This window comes from Lepidochelys kempii, chromosome 10 (genome assembly GCF_965140265.1).
Source record: "Lepidochelys kempii isolate rLepKem1 chromosome 10, rLepKem1.hap2, whole genome shotgun sequence".
Classification (NCBI taxonomy): domain Eukaryota; kingdom Metazoa; phylum Chordata; order Testudines; family Cheloniidae; genus Lepidochelys; species Lepidochelys kempii.
Window position 1 is genome coordinate 47,615,603 of NC_133265.1, and position 22,333 is coordinate 47,637,935.

The window sequence follows — 22,333 nt, forward strand, 5'->3', positions numbered from 1 at the left end:
AAGAAGAAGGCTGCTTATTGCATGTATACACATATCTAAAAGGTATCAAGCACTAATAGGATGAACATGCCAGGATGGCACCAGAACATTCTGGTATGAACATTCCACAGAGATAACGAGTAACAGGTTGACCCATCCTAAAGACAGGGTCAAAAGGATAATATGGTGGATAGAGTTGTTTGAACCAACATGTACCAGGAGAGAGGCAGCACCGTAACGCATAGAGGGGTTGTACCTCAGTGCGTCAGGAGTGATGTATAACTTGTTTGTACCTGTGTATAATAATGCATCCCTGAGTGGATATCTTTGTCTGGCCTAGGGGACAGTGGTAAGTCCCACCACTGACAGAGCCGGTCCCTTATCAGGGGGCACATATTCAAGTATGTCCTGTACAGTCTGCGGGAAACTATTACTGTGCTTCATTTGGCAATAAACCTGGCTGGGTGCCTTCATACCTTATCAGAGTCTGTGGTCATTGGGGGTTCTCTCGGGGCCTGCTGTGTCAGCAACCTGCAGAGTCGGGGCAGCACACAGTGGGAACACACGCACTCAGCTGACTGTTATCAACATTGAGCAGAGCACCACAGTGGTGGCATCTGACGACATCGATATTGTTGGATTTCATTCTTGTCTGTGGAGATGAGAGAGGTCCAATGGTTACAGAAAGCACAGCCAAGCTCATAGAGTGGCACATTTATTCTGAAAGTAACATGGCTAACTGAGATGTTGGTCAGATGTTAGAGACACATGGGACTGTACTGTGTCTCTAAAATGCACCTCCAAATGGAGTTAGGCGCCTAAATATCTTTGAGGATCTGGACAAGGGATTTATTCCCAGCTCTTCCTGAAGTGGCCTTGTGCAACCTCTCATTTTCCCCATGTAAAATGGGGGGAGTTATACTTATCTGCCTTCTAAATTAGGGGAATGAGGCTTTGCTCAATAATAAGGGCTGTGAAGAACGTGGAATTATCGACACCAATTGATGGAAGAGCTGAGACAACAACTCATGCGCCCTTCTGGCTCTCAGTTCAGCATGCCTTCCCATAGGCCAAAGGGACAGCAGCTTTTGCTGTTGCAGTGTTCTCTCAGGAGCTCAAGGTCTGTGCAGTTAGGGAGCATGCTGGATGCAGACTAAATCTTCAGAGATTTTAGCAGCAAGCCTCTCTAAGATGTTCTGAGTATATGTAAAACTCTGACCTTATTCTGAAGAACAGTTTTGTTTTGTTTTTTTATTAAACAAAAATCAGCATGAGGCAAAGACCAAGCATTTCAGCCCAAATGATTGAAGTCTGGCAAGGTTATAAAGACTTGAAAACAGTGCATTAAAGTGGAAGGGGTTTGGTAACCTTAACTATGATGTCACTACCAACTCCACGTATAATAGGGGCTTAGCACTTTGAGCATTTGGAAAATAATATATAATTCAAACATTTGGACTAAATAAACCAAACACATCCAGCAAATCTTGTATGTAATTGTAACCAAAGCTTTGCAATCTTCTACATTTCCAAACCACATGCATAAAGGGTCTTATCTAAAGTCGATGGAAAGACTCCCATTGACTTCAGTTGACTTTGGATCAGAACCAGAAATCCCTAACATTTATTTTACATTTAGTCTGGGAAGTTGTATATCACGTCCACCAGCTTCCACCACTAGCTTTATATATTTATTTAAAAATGTTTACTGTGGTATAAATACCTAGATTATAGATATTCATTTGTTTGAGTGTTATATATGTTTTGAAAATTAAATAACATCCTATGTGTAATATGCATTCCTACACATTTGTTTATACCTCAGTCTTCCCCAAATGAGTTTAGTTAATCAATTGTAGTTAATTCTGTATTCCACCTCTCTAGCAATCTTTCAAAGTATCCCCGTGATTATCAGTCCTTTAGTTCTTGCTTGTATTTTAATCATTTTACTTTCCAAAATATTCATTTAAGGCTCTTCCAGTTAATTTCCCAAAGCTCCAGTTAAATAAAGAATCAGAAGAAATAACTAGCTGGAATATCACACTTTTAATTTTTTTCATTAATCTTTCAAAATGATATTTATTAACCTAATTGTGTAATTTTCTTTTGCAAAGTTTAGGACAGGGATAGGTTGGTGATTTAGAGTTATTATTTAATAGTCATATGGGAGTTATGCCAAAAAAAACCCCAACCCCTGTTCCTACTGAATCATTTGTGATGGCCTTAATTTCATTTAAATTGAATATAGATAAAACATTATAAGATGTTACAGTATCCTGAGTTACCTTAGCCAATACATAAATCGAATGTCCCTGTTCCCAAGACAAAAGAAACTGAACCTTTGAGCAATATTTTGGAGGGTGGGTTACCTATATATCCCTTGTATTATAAGACAGCATTAACAAAGTTAGGCTCTGATCCCTCAACTTATGATGTGTGGATGGACTACTGCGATCGGAGCAGATTTCCATTGACTTCAGTCATTTTAATATAATGACCATAATGAAAATGAGTTTTAATTTTCTAATGTGTTAAAATCTCATGCCAAAGTTAAAAATTTGTTACGATGAGTGGTTCATGTGTGATGGCCTTAGTTTCTGTGCAGTGAATTGCAGGATCAGGGGTTAAATTTGCCCTGGGTGATTTTGTTTTTCATTAAATTATAAATAATCAATCAAGTATTTTGGAAAAATGTCATAAGTTCATAGGCAAACAATGGAAAACATATAAAAATTTCAGGAGCGTGTTCATTTTTAGGATATTAGATCTTTCTATAAACATAAATGGTCCCTTTGTTTTTGTGGGTAATTTATTCAAATTACTTACTACCATATCTTGCTTATTGTTAGAGACCCATCACCCATTTGCCCAAATTTATCTGAAGTTCATTTTAAAGAGAGGTGTTTTAAGTAATCTTTACTATTTAATGGATGTCTCCCAAGTGATTCAGAGTCCTGAAAAAGTCATTATTATTACTATTTATATCACAATATTGCCTAGAAGCTCCAGCAGAGATCACATACCTATTGTGTTAAGCGCTGTGCAAACACTTATTGAGAGAGAGGCTATGTCTGCAGTACAGTGGCATTGCTGTGGTGCTGTAGCTGTGATACCATAACCCTGTAATGTAAATGCAATTTAAGCTAACGAAGGGGTTTTTTCATCGAACAAGGAACACCACCTCTCCAAGTGACGGTAGCTAGGTTGACGGAAGCATTCTTCTGTTGGCTTAGCTGAACCTGTGTGGGGCTTAGGTTGGCATAGTTTCACACGCCTCAGTAATGAGGCTATGTCAACCTAAAATTTTAAGTTTAGACCAAGCCAGACAAAGGGTGGGAGAAAGGAAATATTATTCTCGCCATTTTATAGATCAGAAGTACAGGGAGACTAAGTGTCTTGCCGGACGTCACACAGGTTTTTCTGTTACAGAACTGGGCAGTGATTCAAACTTGAATCCTAGTCTTGTGCCTTAAACGTAAGTTCATACATCAGTTATTTCAGGAAGTGTAATTGCTTGTGGTAACTCTAATCTGCTTCTGCTGTGATGCACAAGATATTAACACTCTTGGCTGGCATTGGTTAGGCAAGTGGCAAGATGTGACTTCTGCTTTTCTGCTAAACTGTGTTTGTTTCATGGCTATCTCATCCTCCACTTCATTGGTCTGTTTTGCCCACCTATTACATCAGGGGGTCTAATCTCTGACTGGGTTCTTGGTGCTCCTATGAAGCAAGTGATGATGCTGATAACTCTTGTATGAGATCCAAATCTCTAACTGGGTTCTTGATGCTCCTATGAAGCAAGTGATGCTGATAACTCTTGTATGAGATCCAAGGTGCATACATGTGACTGATTTATTAAAAAACAACCACATGCATTCTTCTTTGAGTGATTGCTCATGTGCATTCCAGTAGGTGTGTGCGCGCACCGTGTGCACGATCGCCAGAAGCTTTTCCCTAGCGGTACCCGTCGGGTCGGCTGTGGAGTCCCTTAGAGTGGCGCCTTCATGGCGGTGTATATATGTCCCTGCTAACCTGCTGCCTGCTCAGTTTCTTCTTACTGCCCATGACGGTCGTTGGAACAGCTTAGTCTCTTGCTTTGCAAGTGCCTTACCTAGTGATTCCCTTGTTTCTAGTGTAAATAGTTGTTAGTTAGTTGTTAATAGTTGTAGATTAGATTAGTTTATCTTACTTCGGGGCGGGGGGTGTTTCCCGTTATACTCTCCCCGCGCCGGGGCGTGCCTCGGTTGCAGGGGTTTAAAGTATGCGAGAGGTGTGCAAAACCTGTGTCAACAAGTGATCCGCATGCTGCCTGTCTCAAGTGCCTCGGGGAGGGCCATTAGACAGATAAGTGCCCTGTTTGCAGGAGCTTCAGACCCAGGACTAAGAGGGAGCGGGACTATAGCCTGATGGAGTCGGCCCTTCAGCCACAGCCTGAGCCAACACTGGCACCCTCGGTGCACAGCACACCTGCCTCGGTGCGGGATGTCCCAGCACCAAGGAAGGACTCCGCCAAGGAGCACCTGCACCGCTCCCCAGCCCGCAAGGCCAGTGCCTCATGGTGGCACTCTTCACAGTCTCAAGGGAGTGCTGCATAAGAAAAAGAAACCAGACGGGGACGTTCCCCTGTCAGGAAGCCAAGGGGGGATTCCAGTGGGGTGCGTCCTCCGGCGGGACGCCCTCGGTCTGGCCCCCAAGAACCGGCGCCGTTGACTGCGGCGAGAATGGACTCGCCTACCTGCGACGATTTGGAGGAAGAGCTTGAGCTCCCCTCCACTCCGGACACATATGGGGCGCCTCAAGACCTCATTGATATGACGGCGCAGTACCCGGCCCTGCAAACTCAGGCACCGCCAGTAGCACGGGCAACGGCACCGACTGTGGCCTTGTGCCCAGCACTGCGGGCAGTTACGACACCTGTCATGACACCGATGCTGATGGCGGTACCGTCGGCGGTGCCGAAGCCGTGGATTCATCATCGGGGGAAGCTCATGATGTTGTGGCGCCAAGCTCCGTCTCCCCGATACTGCTCCCCGTCGGGCTCCGCTCCCCCGTGGTTGGGTACAGAATACTCGTCAGAGTCAGACGTGGAATCGTCTGTGTCCAGACGCAGCCACTACGACTCCCAGTCCCAGCACCGATCCCGGCACCATAGGTTGGCAGAACAACCGGCACCAGTCGCCACTTGGCCACCCCAGTGACAGGGCCCAGTGCAATGGCCTTTTTGGACCCCCTGCGCCTACCATCAGGCTCAAGGTCAGGGATCTAGGCTGGTATCCGTGGTATCGGCCACCCCGTACCCCTCCATCAGCGACGTCGATGGAACGCCACACCCCTAGGGCCCCTGAGGATCCCTTACAGGACAGGGCTGTTGAGTGGCCACAGTCAAGAACGCCCCCTCCTCCACCGACGTCGGTGGCACCTGGACTTCCGGTCGCAGGGTGCTCTGAGGCACCTGACCCGGCCTCCAGAGAACCCGAGGGGCAGAAAGACCCTGTCCTAGGAACCTCTTCCTTCTCTTTGCTGGACGAGGATACCAAAGGCCCAAAGGATACCAATGGATACCAAAGGCCACCAGGACCTGCTTAGGAGGGTAGCAGTTAACCTCCTCTGCCTGGAGGTTGAGGTTATGGAGGACTCAGATCCGATGGTGGACATCCTCACCACTGAGGGTCCTTCCAGAGTATCTTTGCCCCTCATAAGGACAATTCAGAACACCATGAAGGTGCTCTGACAAACCCTGGCCTCTACACCACCAGTGGCTAAAGAGGTCGAGGGACGCTCCTTTCTGCCACAAAAGGGCTATGAGCACCTGTTTACCCACCCCCAACCGGGGACTCTGGTGGTTGACGTGGCAAATTACAAGGAGCAGCAGGGTCTACCAGGCCCCGCACCTAAGTCACGTGACGCCAAGAAGCTGGATCTCTTTTGCCGTAAAGTCTATTCGACTGGGGGGCTCCAGCTTCGGGTAGCGAATCAGCAGGCGGTGCTTAGCCAATAAGCTTTCAATTCCTGGAGATGGTTGGCTAAATTCCAAGAGTTAATCCTGGCTGATTCTCGCAGGGAGTTCTGTGCGCTCCTTGAGAAGGTAGAGTGGTCTCTTGGATGGCCCTCCAGGCAGCCCTGGATGCAACGGACTCTGCAGCTAGAACCATAGCCACCGCCATGGCTATGAGGCGCAGTGTGTGGCTTCGGGTTTCAGGGATCCCACCTGAGGTCCAAAATACAATTCAGGACCTCCCCTTTGACTGTGCGGGCCTGTTTTCTCAAAATACGGACATGCGCCTTCACAGCCTGAAGGATTCAAGGGCAACTCTGAAGTCTCTGGGGCTACACATCCCAGTGCCTCAGAGAAAGCCCTTTAGATCTCAGCCCCTGTCCCGTTTCTACCCGGGGCTCCCTCGGCGGGATCCACCTAGGAGGAGAGGCAGAAATAACAGGAGGCGCCCAGCGCAATCCTCCTCGGACCAAGGCCAGGGTTCAACCAAACAGCCCCCCACCCCCAAACCCAACTTTTGAAGATGCGCACGAGGACGGCGCACCAGTCATCTTCTTGGATCCTTCCCCTTGCTTTGTGAATCGACTTTCCCGCTTCTACCGTGCTTGGTCTCAGATCACGTCAGACTGCTGGGTCTTCAGCACAGTGGGGCGGGATATTCTATCCAATTCTGTTCCCTCCTGCCCTCCCACCCCCCTTCCCCATCCCTCTTCAGGGACCCCTCTCATGAGCAACTCCTTTTACAAGAGGTACAATTGCTCCTAGCTCTAGGGGCAATAGAGGAGGTTCCTCAGGAATTCAGGGGCAAGAGGTTCTAGTCCCGCTATTTCCTCATCCCCCAAGGCCAAGGGCGGTCTTTGGCCTATCCTGGACCTATGAGACCTCAACACATACATAAAAAAGGTAAAGTTTTGCATGGTCTCTCTGGCCGCCATCATTCCGTCCCTGGATCTGGGAGACTGGTACGCCGCCCTTGACTTGAAGGACGCGTATTTTTACATTGCTATTATTCCAGCCCACAGATGCTTTCTCAGATTCATGGTCAGCACTACCAGTTCGGGGTGCTCCCATTTGGCCTTTCAGTGGCCTCCCGGGTGTTCACCACGTGTATGGTGGTAGTGGCAGCCTTCCTCTGCAGGTGCAGGTGTTCCCATATTTGGACGACTGGCTCATCAAGGATGAGTCCCAAGCATATGTGGTGGAGCACGTATCCCTGGCCCGGGCTATGTTTCACAGGTTGGGACTTGTATTGAATGAGCCCTAGTCCACATTGATTCCACACACAAACAATAGAGTTAATCGGTGCTCTCTTGGACTCCACATGTGCGAGGGCATGCCTTCCGGAACTGCATTTCAAAGCGCTCACGGACATTATCCAGACCCTCCTCCACTTCCCCACAACCACAGCCAGGAATTGTATGAGACTACTGGTGCATATGGCGGCCTGTACGTACGTGATACAGCATGCCAGGCTGTGCCTCTGGCCCCTCCAGACATGGTTAGCACAGGTGCACAGACTGGGTAGGGACCCATTGGACTCAATCGTGACCCTCCCGCCTCAAATTCTCCACTCTCTCCAATGGTGGCTGCAACCACAGCTGGTTTGTGCAGGAGTACCCTTTGCAAAACCCCCAACCCATGCTTTCCCTTGCCACAGATGCCTCAGCGCTCGGTTGGGGAGCGCATCTGGGCAATATCAGAACCAAGGGCCTCTGGTCCCATGCAGAGCTATTGCTGCACATCAACGTGAGGGAGCTGAGGGCAGTTTGCCTGGCATGCCTAGCGTTTCAGGCCTGTCTGCAGGGCATGTGCGTATCGGTGCTCATGGACAATACTGCAGTGCTGTTCTATATAAACAAACAGGGTGGTGCTCGTTCCTCTCCCCTCTGTCGAGAAGCCCTCACGCTATGGGACTTTTGTATCACCCACTCCATACACCTGCAGGCGTCGCACCTTCTGGGGGTGCAGAACGAGCTGGCAGACTGCCTCAGTCGCTTGTTCCATGGACACGAGTGTTCCCTCATACCGGACATCGCTCACTCAATTTTCCAGAGATGGGGCTCTCCCCACACGGACCTGTTCACGACGCAGAGCAACAGGAAGTGCCCCAGATTCTGCTCCTTCTTCAACCACAGCCCAGGCTCCACCGCAGATGCCTTTCACCCGTCATGGACGGGTCACCTGCTGTACGCATTCCCGCCATTCCTACCATACACAGGGTGCGCCTCAAGACTCATCAGGACAGGGCTTTCTTAATTCTCATAGTGCCAGCGTGGCCCCGCCACCACTGGTTCACCATGCTACTGAACCTCTCAGTGAATAGACCAGTAGCGCTCCCTCTCTGTCCAACCCTAATCTCACAGGACCACGGCCGTCTACAGTACCCCAACCTGGAGTCACTCCACCTCATGGCATGGAAGCTCCATGGCTGAACCCTCTTGTGCTTCAGTGCTCACACTTGGTTAGGGAGGTCCTGCTGGGGAGTAGGAAATCCTGCACTCGAGCCACGTACCTGGCTAAGTGGAAGCGTTTCTCCATTTGGTCTCAACAAAGGGGAACTGAGCCGCAATCAGCCCCAATTTCCTTTATTTTGGATTATCTTTTAGAGCCAAGCACCAAGGGTTAGCAATATCATTCCTAAGGGTTTCAGAGTAACAGCCGTGTTAGTCTGTATTCGCAAAAAGAAAAGGAGTACTTGTGGCACCTTAGAGACTAACCAATTTATTTGAGCATAAGCTTTTATGAGCCACAGCTCACTTCATCGGATGCATACTGTGGAAACTGCAGAAGACATTATATACACAGAGACCATGAAACAATACCTCCTCCCACCCCACTCTCCTGCTGGTAATAGCTTATCTAAAGTGACCACTCTCCTTACAATGTGTATGATAATCAAGTCGGGCCATTTCCAGCACAAATCCAGGTTTTCTCACCCCCCCCCCACAAACTTACCCTTCCCCCACGGTAACTGCTTGGAAGTCACCTATTGGAATGCACATAAGCAATCACTCGAAGAAGAAAACATGGCTGCTTACCTCTCATAACTTGTTCTTCGAGATGTGTTGCTTATGTACATTCCAAATCCTGCCTGCCTCCCCACTGTCGGAGTATTCCGGCAAGAAGGAACTGAGCAGGCAGCGGGTCGGCAGGGACATATATACACCGCCATGAAGGCGCCTCTCTCGGGGTCTCCACAGCCGACCCGACGGGTACTGCTAGGGAAAAGCTTCTGGCGATGTTGCACGTGGCGCGCGCACACACCTATTGGAATGCACATGAGCAATCACTCGAAGAACAACAGTTATGAGAGGTAAATAACCATTTTTTTGTTATTCCTGGTAGAGAATGAAGGTATCCAGCTCAACTGAGTCACGTGCCTTTTCCATATTAACAGCAGACTCTAAATCCTGTACCAATTTGGACAAGTGAAGTAGCCTCTTTACATTTATTTCTGTTGACCTTCCAGAACAAAGCCTGACAGGTCCTGAAGCATGAATCTAAGCTGTCTATTTTCAAGTCTTTTATCTAAAAACTTATTTAATGGTGAAGATTCTGCAAGGTACTGAGTATACTGATCCCAAGCCGTGGGGGCCACAGACTACTCATGTACTTAAAGTTAAGCAAGTGGTTAAGGGTTTTCTGGATCAGGATCAGATTGCTTATCACCTCACAGGATTGAGCCTAAAACTAGGTGACCTGATTTCGGATCTACTAAGATCCTTCCACTTTTCAATAATGTTGATAATTTTGCTTCCCTTCATAACACTGGAAGGGATCCCTTCCATTGTGCCTCTCTGTTAATTGACAATAATATGGGATTCCTCTAAAGATTTTGAAACGTTATCTCAAGACCACCTGTTTTACCTCCTGGTATCCTGTAAATACTTTTGCTAGCTCACTTTCACCAATTGGGCTATTCCAGATGTGGAAAGGATCCGATTTACTTCAATGAGAGGTGGATCAGAGTTCCCGACTCTGAGGATTTGCATGTTGCAAATGTACCCCACTGGTGAGTGTGTGTTACATGTGTCCCTCCATGCCCAATCCACAGAGCATGTGAGTCTGTTACATCCCCACACTACAGAACCTGACTCTTTAGCTCATGCTGTAGCAACATATCCATTTAGCTCTGGATCAATTTCTGGTGGCCTCCAAAATGGCAGCCATCATTCATATAACCCTTGATCACAAGCAGTCCCTTCTGGTGAATGCACATTGAGTGCTTTGAGCCATAATACCTGATATTTTTTAAATTGTTAAGTTAATTTCACAGTTAACCCTGATGTGACCTTTAAAATAATACGTTAACTGCTGAGGAGCAGAATGTTATGGTGACCTTCCCACCTGATTACTAAAAGAAGTGTGACACTTCATGGATCAGTTTGTATTGTTCTGAACTGAAGAGTGTTATGAGGACACTTACTGATATTCTGTGTAGGGAAGCAAATCACCAATTTCTCTGCACATCTATCATTGGGTAAATCCAGCTCTGAGTTTGAAGGAGGGCTGGTAAAGTCTGTTTCTCCTTGTTTGTAGATTTGATTGTCGTCAAGGTGCATAATGGAGCCCTTAACCCTTACAGAGCCACAGCCTTCCCCACAAAACAGCTTGCCCACACCACAAAAGAAGTACAATGTCCTGGTGGGTGTTACTGGAAGTGTGGCTGCCCTGAAGTTGCCTATTCTTGTCTCAGAATTGCTGGAGATTCCTGGGGTAAGTAACTTATGCTCCAGTGAGTTAGAAGAGAAACTGTAAAAATGGTATCTTCCTGTTTCCTTTTTATCCTCTCTTAGTGGAGATCAGATTGGGTCAGTTAGAGTTTTAAAGCTGATTCTAGATGCTGGTTCTGGGGTCTGAAAATCAGGCTCGGCATTTTTCTGTCTCTTTTCCTATGATCAGTAATAAAAAAACTCACAAATTCTCACAGTAAGAGCTTACCTGACTGTTTTGTTGGTATCACACAATACATGATGGAAACCAGCTTTGTGTCTCAGCATTATGTGGGCTTTGCAGGGCTCAGTGCTGTCAAAACTTAGATGTCAGTAAAGTCGTCAAATCTGAATTTAAGAGATACATATAGTAAAAAGTGCCATATGCTCTCTAAAACTCCAAATTTATGGTTCAGATCGTGCCATATAAATAGTCTCAGTAATTGAGACATAGAACTTAAAAGTTGGATGCTAGTATAAGATGGAAGAGGACAAGCTTAAAAAATAAAGAAGCATCTGTATGTACATTAAAAAATATATATTATTACCTAAAGTAACCAATTTTTCCAGCAGATGGCAGTAGTAGCCAGTAGTGAATAGACTTACATTCCAAAAAAAGGGAAATATAATAGCTTTTGCTAAAGTAAAAGGAAAATTCAGAATGCTCTCACATTTTGGAACGAACCCAATTATCATGGTTCATTTAAAAAAGAGAGAATGAGGGGAGAGAGAGAATTTGTGGCACTTTCTTTCTTAAACATAGGCCAAATACATAATCCACTTATATTGCTTGGGTTGCTAGATGGCCTGGTTTAATACCCTTTGGATGATTCATATATTTGGGATTCCTTCACTCCATAGCTCAAGGTACCCCATGAGATTCGTACACAGGAGATGATATTTTGGAAATGTAAATGTGAAACTGATTGGTGGTGGTAACAGCAAATCTGGAAAGGCTGTTGAAGGTACACAGAGCTTCAGGGTAACAGTACTGTATCTTGTCAGCTGTTGGAAACAAAGTTCAGCTGGCATGTTGGGGGCCTTAGTTAAGCTTTTCAGTTCCAGTAACTAAAAGAGACTTAAGGTTCCAGACCAGATTGGGAAGGGTTGGGGGTGGAAACGGACAGAAGAAAGTGGTGCAGAGATAGGAAGAGGTCATGTCAGAACCTCAGGTCATGTGTTGCTGCGTGTATGGAATGTAGGTTATGCAGGGATTTTCCATTCCCCCAGCACTCATCCACAGCTTTCTGGATTTCCATCTTAGCAACAGGAGCTGCCTGAATGATAGAGCCCACAGCATTCCCCCCCCCCCCCCCCCAATCCTGTACTGGTATCCGAAGGACCTCCCTCCACTCTATAGGTGACAGGAAGAGAAAAAACTAACCATTCTGAAGGAGTCTAGATCAAAGCACATCCCTTCTCTGTGAATATTTTGATCATAAACTTTGCAGCAAGCTGGATCCAAATTTGATAGCAAGGCTCCTTGATTCTGTGATCTTCCTGTGCAGGAGTCTGCAGATTTTGTGGCAACTTCATTTAAATGTAAAAATAGAGGTTTTCAGTGAATGAAATATAAAGAATCCATTTGGTGTAGGAGCCCTGGTAATTTATTTTGGCAATAAATTCAATTTATTTTCTACTGTCTGTACAATTTCAGGGCCTGAGCCAAAGCCAAATGAAGTCAATGGGAGTCTTTCCAATTACTTTAAATCAGGCCCTCAGTTTTAACTTGCTGCAGATTTTTGTGCTTACAACGGAGAACCGTCTTACGAAAGTTGTCAGAGGAACTTGGGTAGAAAACAGCTGAAGTTTTTGGATCATTAGGAAATGTGCTGAGAGGTTTAGGGTGGTAGGCTAAGCAAGTTAGATTGAACTTTCTGCTTAAATGATCAGCAGTGAAATAGTTGACAATTTAAACATCAATGTTGTAATCATTAGGTTTCAGATTCAACCACTCGTTGAGATGAATGAGGTAGTTAGTACATCTCATAGCCATCAGGTTAGGCTCCTGCAGACTCAGGATGTTAACAGTGCATCAGTTAACATTTTAAAAATTTTCTTCATAACCATAATGGCTGTTGAAGTACAAAAAAGTGCTGTTTTATCCAGGCCAGTGGAAAATTCTGATGGTCACGTATGTATTTGCTCAGGGTTACTAATATAAGTCAAGTCACCGCTTTCTTGACTCTTTAAAATGGCACAAACATGTAAACATGGGCAAAAATCAGGCTGGCAGAGCATTGGCTAGTGGTTTTTGTGTAGAGACAGCAAAGCAAGAGATCCAAGCTTAGCCCTGGATGAAGACTGCCACTCCACTAGCCTCTGGGTATTTGCTGAATCTCCTCATGTAAAACACACACCTTGTGACTCCAGCACACTTCTTTTACCAGGTGACGTGTACATCAGCTTGTATCAGCAGTTAAACAGAGGAGTCATATGCTCATTTTCTATTTTACCTGTTATAGAGGCAAACAGAGGCTGTTACTGGTGTATAGAAAAGAAAGAATACTGATCTCTTTCCAATTTAGGTGGAGGGACATGAAAGTCCCGCTTAGGATGAGTAAGCAAGAAGCCCATCCGTGCAAAAAAGAATTTAACAGTGGGAATAATTAATTAATGGAACAGCTTACCCAGGAATGTGTTAAATTCTCTATCATTTGGAATTTTTAAATCATGATTGAATGTCTTTTGTAGCGCATAGGGCTGGCCTGCTTGCTTGCTTGCTTATATCCTTTCTTATGGGTTTGTTGATAATAGATTTATAGCTTTGTATTAGAGTAGTTTTTGGCAGTAATGCAAGAAACCTACAGGCCACATCCTGTATGATGAGTTAAAGCAAGTTAGTGTACATATGTTTGTGACCTTTGACATAGAGAAGTTGCGAAGCGACTGTGCTCTATAAACTTAACAGGTACACCACAAAGAACATGGAAATAGCCACCAAACTGATTCAGGCCAGAAATAACAGATGTGAGAATGAACACCCCAATTTGATGTGGGTGAGGAAATTGGACATGGAAGGTTGGGTACACAAGAGGGCAAACCAACATGATTAGGGTTAGGTTAGTTTTTTCTTGGGTCTTTTTTAGCTTAGTTTTCTGGTTTTGTAGCTTTCTAGCTCCTCCTAAATTTTTCACCTTCCACTCAAACATTGAGGAACCTGGACCTACTCTTTTGGCATGCCAGAGACGAGGCTGGTCCTTTGTCTCTTACCACCAGGTTCTCAAGGAAGGATGACAGTATGTTAATCTAGGAAGTTTTATAGTAAAGGATACCACGTGTACCTCTAGAACAGTCCTATTTCCTTTTTAATTCTGGTTGATTACTTTCCACTTGATTACTTTTCCACTTATGTCAGTAAAAATATCTACGGCTGTATTGTATTCTCAGCATAAGTGTCCTTGTCATACATCCCGAGGGTCCTTGCAAGACTCTGTGTAGCCTGATTTCGGGACAAGAACCATATTTTCTGGTCAGATCAATTGGTAATCCTTTTAATTTATATAAATAATAATATTGATCCCCTAAAATCAAGCAACACAACTGTTATAAAGGGAAACAGAGGTTGTTACAGATATGTAGAAAGGAAAGAATACTGATCTCTTTCCAACTTAGGTAGAGGGACATGAAAGTCCCACTTAGAATGAGTAAGCAACAAGCCCATCCCTGCAGAAAAGAATTTAACAGTGGGAATAGTTAATCACTGGAACAGCTTACCCAGGAATCAGAGTAGCAGCCGTGTTAGTCTGTATTCGCAAAAAGAAAGGGAGTACTTGTGGCACCTTAGAGACTAACCAATTTATCTGAGCATAAGCTTTCGTGAGCTACAGCTCACTTCATCGGATACATTCAGTGGAAAATACAGTGAGGAGATTTATATACACACATTCTCCATCACTTGGAGTTTTAAAATCATGAGTGAATGTCTTTTGAAAAGATGTACTCTAGCTTAACCACAAAATATTGGGTTCAATGCAGGAATCCCTGGGTTCACTTCTCTGGCCTGTGCTATACAGGAGGTCAAACTAGGTGATCAGAATGGTCCCTTTTGGCCTTAAAATCTGTGAAAGAAATGGCAGAAAGTGAGTGGTTTTTAAAAGTGCCTTGGCTGCAGCTATGTGTTTGTTTTGAAGGGCTTGTCTACACTAGAAAGGTTTGCTGCCTTACCTGTACCGATATAGTTAAAGCAGCAAAAACTCCTGTTGTGTACACAATTATATCAGTATGAAAATTCTTATATCAATGTAGCTTATTTTGGTTCAGGAACTGAAATAAACTATATTGCTATAAGGCACCTTTATATTGGTATAACTGTATATATACTAGAGCTTTTACTGGTATAACTACATTGGCAATAATAATAATTAATATATCACACCCCTAACCAGTGTAGGCTTTGTGTACACTAGAAAGTTTAGTTATAGCTATACCGCCCTCTAAGGCTATGTCTACACTGTGCACCTTAGAGCGACACAGGTGTACCGCTACAGCAGTGCTGCTGTAAGGTGTGCAGTGTAGCCACTCTTTGTTAGCCAGAAAAAAAGCTCTCCTGCCGACAAAATAAAACCACCTCCAACGAGGCGCAGTAGCTTTGTCGTTGGGAGAGTGCCGGGATGGCCTAACCATGAGATGAACTGAGGCGGGCACCTCAGGTGCCAGACTGTGTGGGGACGCCACTAGGACCCAGAGTGTAGAAAATTGTGTCTGCTGCTGGTGCATGTGTATTCTCTCTGCTCTAGATGCACAGAGACGGTGGAGTGCTGTGCTGGAGGAAGGCGGGTACAAGAGACATAAAAGGCAGGCAGGAGAAAAGGTGAGAGGGAATAACGGGAAGCAGCAGAAGCTGCAAAGAGAGAGAGTAGGAGGAGGAGCCTCTTATGTACCTCTCTAGCACCCCCAGGAGCCTGGACTGATTAACACCAGCTTCTCAGGGAGCTTCCTGTTTCCTGCTGCTTCCCTGAACTCACTTGAGGAGAACAGGCAGTCAACTGAAGTAGTAGGAGCCAGTTAGGCCCTTAAGACGCTGATATCTTCCCTCACTCAGGCCCTGCTACCAGCCTGCTTATTTGTCCTTTTCAACTGAGTGTTGAGAGCCAGTATAGCTGGCACAGAACAGTAGTCATGAGTGAAAGAAGAAAACCACCCCTCTGATGTCCTCTGGGGCAACATTCAGAAAAAGAAAGAAAGCAAAGGAAGCTTTTCTATCTAAGTAGGAAGGAGCTCTCCTGAGATACATAGACACATAGTTCACGGTGAGCCTTCTGGCCCCAGTGAGGATGTGAGTGGTGAGGAGATGCCTGATCTTCCAGTTAGTCAGAGTGCAGGTGACCTGGCAACTACTGCAGCATCCATATCTCCATCTCAAATGGATGTAACCTTTCACATTCCTGAAGAAAAGTGTAGATCCAAGAAGAGTGTGGTGGAGGCACAAGAAACAGCTGCTGCTGAGTTTAGTTCCTTAAGTCTAGATGATCTAGGACTGTGGACCGACTTGAGCAGTAGCCTGAGGGACTTCCTTGTACTGCATGGGCCACAGCAAGTGAAAAACTTCATGTTCCCCAAAGACAATGAAAATAGAAGTTTCCATCCAACACATTATTGGGATGAAATCCCCAATGGTGACAAAGGGGAGAGGCCATGGCTTATGTACTCAAAAACTCAGAATGCTGCATACTGTTTTTGTTGCAAACTCTTCCAGTCTAATGTTCCAGCCACATTGGGTTCTACAGGAACAAAGGACTGGAAAAATCTGGCTCGAAATCTGGCATGCCATGAGAAGGCAGCAAATCACCAGAGAGCATTCCATAGGTGGAAAGAGCTTGAGATGAGACTGAGGTTAAAGGCCACCATAGATGATCAGCATCGAGAGAAGATTGCATCAGAGTCTCTTTACTGGCAAAATGTTCTGAAAAGGCTCGTTGCGATTGTGAGAATGCTTACTACCCAAAACCTAGCACTGCATGGCACTTCAGATCAGCGGTTTGTGCCAAACAATGGAAACTTTCTTAAAATTGTGGAGCTGATGGCTGAGTTTGATGCTGTACTCCAGGAGCATCTAAGAAGAGTCACTACCTAAGAAATGTACACACACCACTACCTTGGAAAAACAATTCAAAATAAGATCATTCAGTTACTGGCAACAAACGTCAAACAGAAGATTGTGGCTGATCTGAAGTCAGCATGTTATTACTCTGTTATTCTGGACTGCACCTCTGACATCAGCCATATGGAACAAATGACTTTTAATGGTGTATTTTGTAACAACAACAGAACCTAGTGAAAATGTCCCTGCAATGGTGACTGTCAGAGAGCATTTTCTAGAATGTATTGACATTGATGATACTACAGGAGCTGGTATGACAATTGTGCTTCTTAAAAAGCTGGAAGATATGGGAATTGCGATAGCTGACATGAGAGGTGCCAACATGAGAGGAAAGAACAGAGGAGAGCAGACACGGATCTGAGAGTTAAACCTTCGAGTTTTTTTTGTCCCATGCAGTTCTCATTCATTGAACTTGGTGGTCAGTGATGCAGCATCAGCTTCTAGTGAGGCTGCTGAATTTTTTAATGTAATTCAAAGCATCTATGTATTTTTCTCTGCATTAACTCATTGATGGCAAATTTTGAAGCAACATCTGGGAACATCCTCTCTGACACTGAAACCACTGAGTGCAACACGATGGGAAAGTCAAGTGGAGGCGATAAAGCCTATCAAACACTAAACTGGGAAGATAGATGATGCCATAGTTGCCATTATGGAGGATAACGCTATGACAAGAACTGTTCGTGGGAGAACAGTGGCAGAGGGGAATGGAATCACCAGAAACATACATAACTTCAAATTTCTGTGTGGCTTAGTGTTGTGGCATGACATACTGTTTGAAATAAATGTTGTAAGCAAGAGACTTCAAGGTGTTGACCTTGATATAGCTGGAGCAATGGAACAACTGGACAAAGCAAAGTCATACCTACAGTCTTACTGGTCAGATGAGGGATTTCAAAACATTCTGAAGAGTGCACAGAAGTTGGCAGGGGAACTTCACACTGAAGCTATTTTCCCATCCATTCAAGAATACAAGAGTCACCAAAGAAGACATTTTGATTAACCAGGTGCTAGATTGTGCAACACAGTCAGTTGAAGAACGTTTCTTGCAGCTCAAGCAACACAGCAGTATATTTGGGATGTTGTATGATATTCTAAAACACCTCCCTATATCTGAAGAAGACCTACACCAGCAGTGCAGGGCACTAGAGACAGAGTTGACACAAGATGACATGCGTGATATTGATGCGAGTGATTTAGATGATGAACTGAAAGCCCTTTCAAGATACATTTCAGCAGGAATAACTCCAAAGGTTGTTCTGGAATATATATGCCCAAATAAGATGACCACACTCTTTCCAAATGCTTTTGTTGCTCTGCGCATACGTCTAACGCTTCCTGTAACAGTTGCCAGTGGAAAATGCAGCTTCTCCAAGCTGAAGTTAATAAAAACACATCTATACTTCACAATGACACAGGAGAGGTTGGTTGGCCTTGCAACCATCTCATAGAATACCGGGGTTGGAAGGGACCTCAGGAGGTCATCTAGTCCAACCCCCTGCTCAAAGCAGGACCAATCCCCAATTTTTGCCCCAGATGACCCCTCAAGGATTGAACTCTCAACCCTGGGTTTAGCAGGCCAATGCTCAAACCACTGAGTTATTCCTCCCCCCAAATGTAGCACTTGTGTTGACATCAATATCCATTAATCTCTCCACATGTATGAGGTGCTGTTCACCTTCCTGTGAAGTGTAAAGACTTTTTTGGAGGCCCCCTTCATCTCAATAGAGCATGAGCTGGCCCAGACTGTGGACCTTCAGGAAGAAGTTCAAATCTTTGCAACCAAGAAGGCATGGAAAGAACCACTTTGATTATTCAAACAGATAAAAATACCAGTGTTTACTATGCAGACAAGAAAAGTTACATTTGCTGTCCAGGCATTTGAAAGTTAAATTCCTGAAGGACGACTCATCACTCTCACAGCTCTTGGGAGACAGGCCAGTCCTTGCTTACAGACAGCCCCCCAACCTGAAGCAAATACTCACCAGCAACCACACAACAAAAAGAAAAGGAATACTTGTGGCACCTTAGAGACTAACCAATTTATTTGAGCATAAGCTTTCGTGAGCTACAGCTCACTTCATCGGATGCACAAAAACGCTAACTCAGGAACCTATCCTTGCAACAAAGCCTGTTATCAACTCTGTCCACATATCTATTCAGGGGACACCATCATAGGGCCTAATCACATCAACCACACTATCAGAGGCTCGTTCACCTGCACATCTACCAATGTGATATGTGCCAGCAGTGCCCCTCTGCCACGTACATTGGCCAAACTGGACAGTCTCTACATAAAAGAATAAATGGACACAAATCAGACGTCAAGAATTATAACATTCAAAAACCAGTCGGAGAACACTTCAATCTCTCAATTATAGATGTGGCAATTTTTCAACAAAAAAACTTCAAAAACAGACTCCAACAAGAGACTGCTGAATTGGAATTAATTTGCAAACTGGACACCATTAACTTAGGCTTGAATAAAGACTGGGAGTGGATGTGTCATTACACAAAGTAAAACTATTTCCCCATGTTTATTCCCCCCCCACACACACACACACTGTTCCTCACAGGTTCTTGTCAACTTCTGGGAAATGGCCCACCTTGATTATCACTACAAAAGTTTGTGGGTTTTTTTTCCTCTCCTGCTGGTAATAGCTCACCTTACCTGATCACTCTTGTTACAGTGTTTATGGTAACACCCATTGTTTCATGTTCTCTGTGTATATAAAATCTCCCCACTGTATTTTCCACTGCATGCATCCAATGAAGTGAGCTGTAGGTCATGAAAGCTTATGCTCAAATAAATTGGTTAGTCTCTAAGATGCCACAAGTCCCCTTTTCTTCTTGTGAAAGTTAAGTGTTTCTTAAAATTTTTGAACAAGGCATTTTAAGTTGTTCGTTCTCCTTTATTGGGGTAGGTAGCAAAGCAGTACCATGAGAGGAGCAGAAGAGGAAGAAAGCAGAATTGAGACCTTTCAAAGTTTTGGCCCAAGTGAGGGGGCATCGGGGCGTCATTTGAGTTCCCCACCTCAGGTGCCAAAATATTGTGGGCCGGCCCTGGGAGAGTGTCTCCTGCTGATAAAGTGCTGTCCACACTGGCGCTTTTTGTCAGTAAAACTTTTGTCCGTCAGGGGTGTGTTTTTTTCACACTCTTGACTAACAAAAGTTTTACTAAAAAGAAAAGGAGTACTTGTGGCACCTTAGAGACAGTTAGAGAGTAAAACTTAGAGAGTTTTACTGCCGAAAGTGCGATGTAGACATAGCCTTAGTGTAGTTGCATCTTATAGCAGCAAAACAGTGCTTTTGCTGGTATAGTCTATACCAGTTACCGAACAAGGAGAATTGCACCCAGTGATTCCTGCATTGAACCCAATATTTTGTGGTTAAGCTAAGGCTTTTATTAATATAGAAATGTCATTAAAAATCACATCCAATATTAGTATTCTGGCTAAAGTCTATAGTATGGATCTGGCCCCAGTTATGCTAGCATGCTTCAAAAGATTCCTAGCGCATTTTAACGTAGAATGGGACTACATCAACAGACGCTAGGTGTGTCATTTCAGAGTGTGTCAGCAGGGTCTACGTGGGGCAGTTTCAGCACAACATTTTAGAATGTTCTACAATTTACACCGCTCCGGTGCACATTGACACACCTTGTAGACAAGTCTAAAGAATGCAGTTGCTGTATAAAATCAGCATTTAAATAGGCTGTGTGGGCTCTGAGGTAAACACCTCATTGAGGCAAATAGGGTAGAAGTGCAGTTAGCACCTTTGCTGCTGCTGCTTGGCTGGAAACAGTTTTGTGCAAAGTGAGGTTAATGGAGAAACTCTGGTTGTTGCTCTGAAAATGATTTTGACACTAGAAAGGGCCAGACGTGTGTGTGATTTCAAATGAAAGCTATGGAAAATGAGCAAACATTTCAGAAAGAGCATAATGTCCCAGGGTATGATGCAGAATAACTGGAAAGTGCCCTGCTGTGAAGAACAAGAACATAAGAACACCCATACTGGGTCAGACCAAAGGTCCATCTAGCCCAGTATCCTGTCTGCCAACAGTGGCCAATGCCAGGTACCCCAGAGGGAAAGAACCTAACAGGTAATGGTCAAGTGATCTGTCTCCTGCCATCCATCTCCACCCTCTGACCATAGGTGCTGACTTTTCATTTTGCCAGTGGGTGCCCCACCTGGCCCTACCCCTTCCCTGAGGCTTCACCCCCACTCTGCCCAAGGCCCCATCCCCACGCTGCCTCTCTCTGCTTCCCCCCTCCTGGTGGCTTGGTCTAGCACCTGACTCCACCCGCTCACTCAAAGTGACACAGGAGGTTCCCCTCTTCAGGGTAGGAAAGGTTGCCTACTGGTTAAAGCACAGGCTTGGAGCTCAGGTGTTCTGAGTTTGATTCTCTGCTCTGACACAGACTCCCTGCTTAGTCTCAGGAAAGTCACTTCATCTCTTGGTGCCCTAGATCCCCCCTTCCAAATGGGGCTAATGCTTCCCTGCCTCACAGGCTAAGTCCATTTATGCCTGTGTGATGATGGGGGCAATGGAGGTATCAAGGTTTTGGCATTCACAGCATCCCCTGGCAATGAGTTCCACGGGTTGACTATGTATTGTGGGAAGAAATACTTCCTTTCTAAGATGCCTGAGGGTGTATTTCCAGTAGATACAAATGTTATCATATATTTCCAATGTCAGTGTGCTTTCTTTTCCTATTAAGTTACTCAGCAATTAGAAATAAAGTCTTAAAAACATTGTAATCTATTTATACAATGCATTTGATCTTTCTCCAGCACAAATGAAAACACACTCCAGTTCAAGATATTAAAGGTATAAAGATTCAAAACAAAAAAACAAATTTAAAAATTGAACTTGCATTAACAAATGACTGATCTAAAAGGCTGTTTTAGCTCTGGAAACAGTTCAGTTTTACAATATAAGAAATCCTGAGTATGTATCTACAGTGACTGAACTGGATGATTCTTAACTGTGTCTTAGTGAAAATACAATATGACACTATATGTCTTAAATGTTAAGAAAATTTGCCCTCTAAACAATGGGTTTCAGAGTAGCAGCCATGTTAGTCTGTATCCGCAAAAAGAAAAGGAGGACTTGTGGCACCTTAGAGACCAACAACAAATTTATTTATAAAGTCCTCCCTTTCTTTTTCCTCTAAACAATGTCATTTTAAAGGGCATACTCAAATGTTAAGGAAGTTACTCAAGAGACCTGTTCTAAGGCTGTAACAACCAGGTAGAATTAAGAGCACTCCGGGAGGGTTTTTTTTTTTTTTTTTAAATTAACAAAAGTCCCCAGGATCCATTGACTATTTCAAGAAAGAAGATTGAGAAGCAGGGGTAATTACAATAATACTTCCTCTGATCTCCATCAAGAGCAACTGAAATGTCTCAGGGAAGCACTGACTGTGACGCTGAAAATAAAACCGATCAACTTTGTGGGAGAGACTTGAGATCAGCACTCACCACATCCCTTCTCTTGGCCAAGGCTAGCCAGAAACTGCTCTCTCCGGGGTCTGATCCTAT

General features: G+C 44.6%; 2 protein-coding genes across 3 annotated transcripts in view; both read left to right on the forward strand.

The window, feature by feature from the left end:
* Window positions 1-22,333, forward strand: part of SCAMP5 (secretory carrier membrane protein 5) — a 65,868-nt gene that overhangs the window by 39,744 nt on the left and 3,791 nt on the right. Inside the window, exon 8 of one of the 2 annotated variants that reach the window (XM_073363311.1) lies at window positions 10,514-10,595. The exons of the other annotated variant lie outside the window; for it this stretch is intronic. Within the exon in view, the coding sequence (XP_073219412.1) occupies window positions 10,514-10,538 (25 nt within the window). The 3' untranslated portion in view covers window positions 10,539-10,595. Of the gene's footprint in view, window positions 1-10,513; window positions 10,596-22,333 lie in introns of those variants that run through there. 2 annotated transcript variants of the gene reach the window in all.
* The window catches only part of PPCDC (phosphopantothenoylcysteine decarboxylase), a 35,416-nt gene continuing 23,620 nt past the window's right edge, over window positions 10,538-22,333 (forward strand). The window contains exon 1 of the mRNA XM_073303431.1: window positions 10,538-10,690. Within this exon, the coding sequence (XP_073159532.1) occupies window positions 10,538-10,690 (153 nt within the window). The remainder of the gene's footprint in view (window positions 10,691-22,333) is intronic.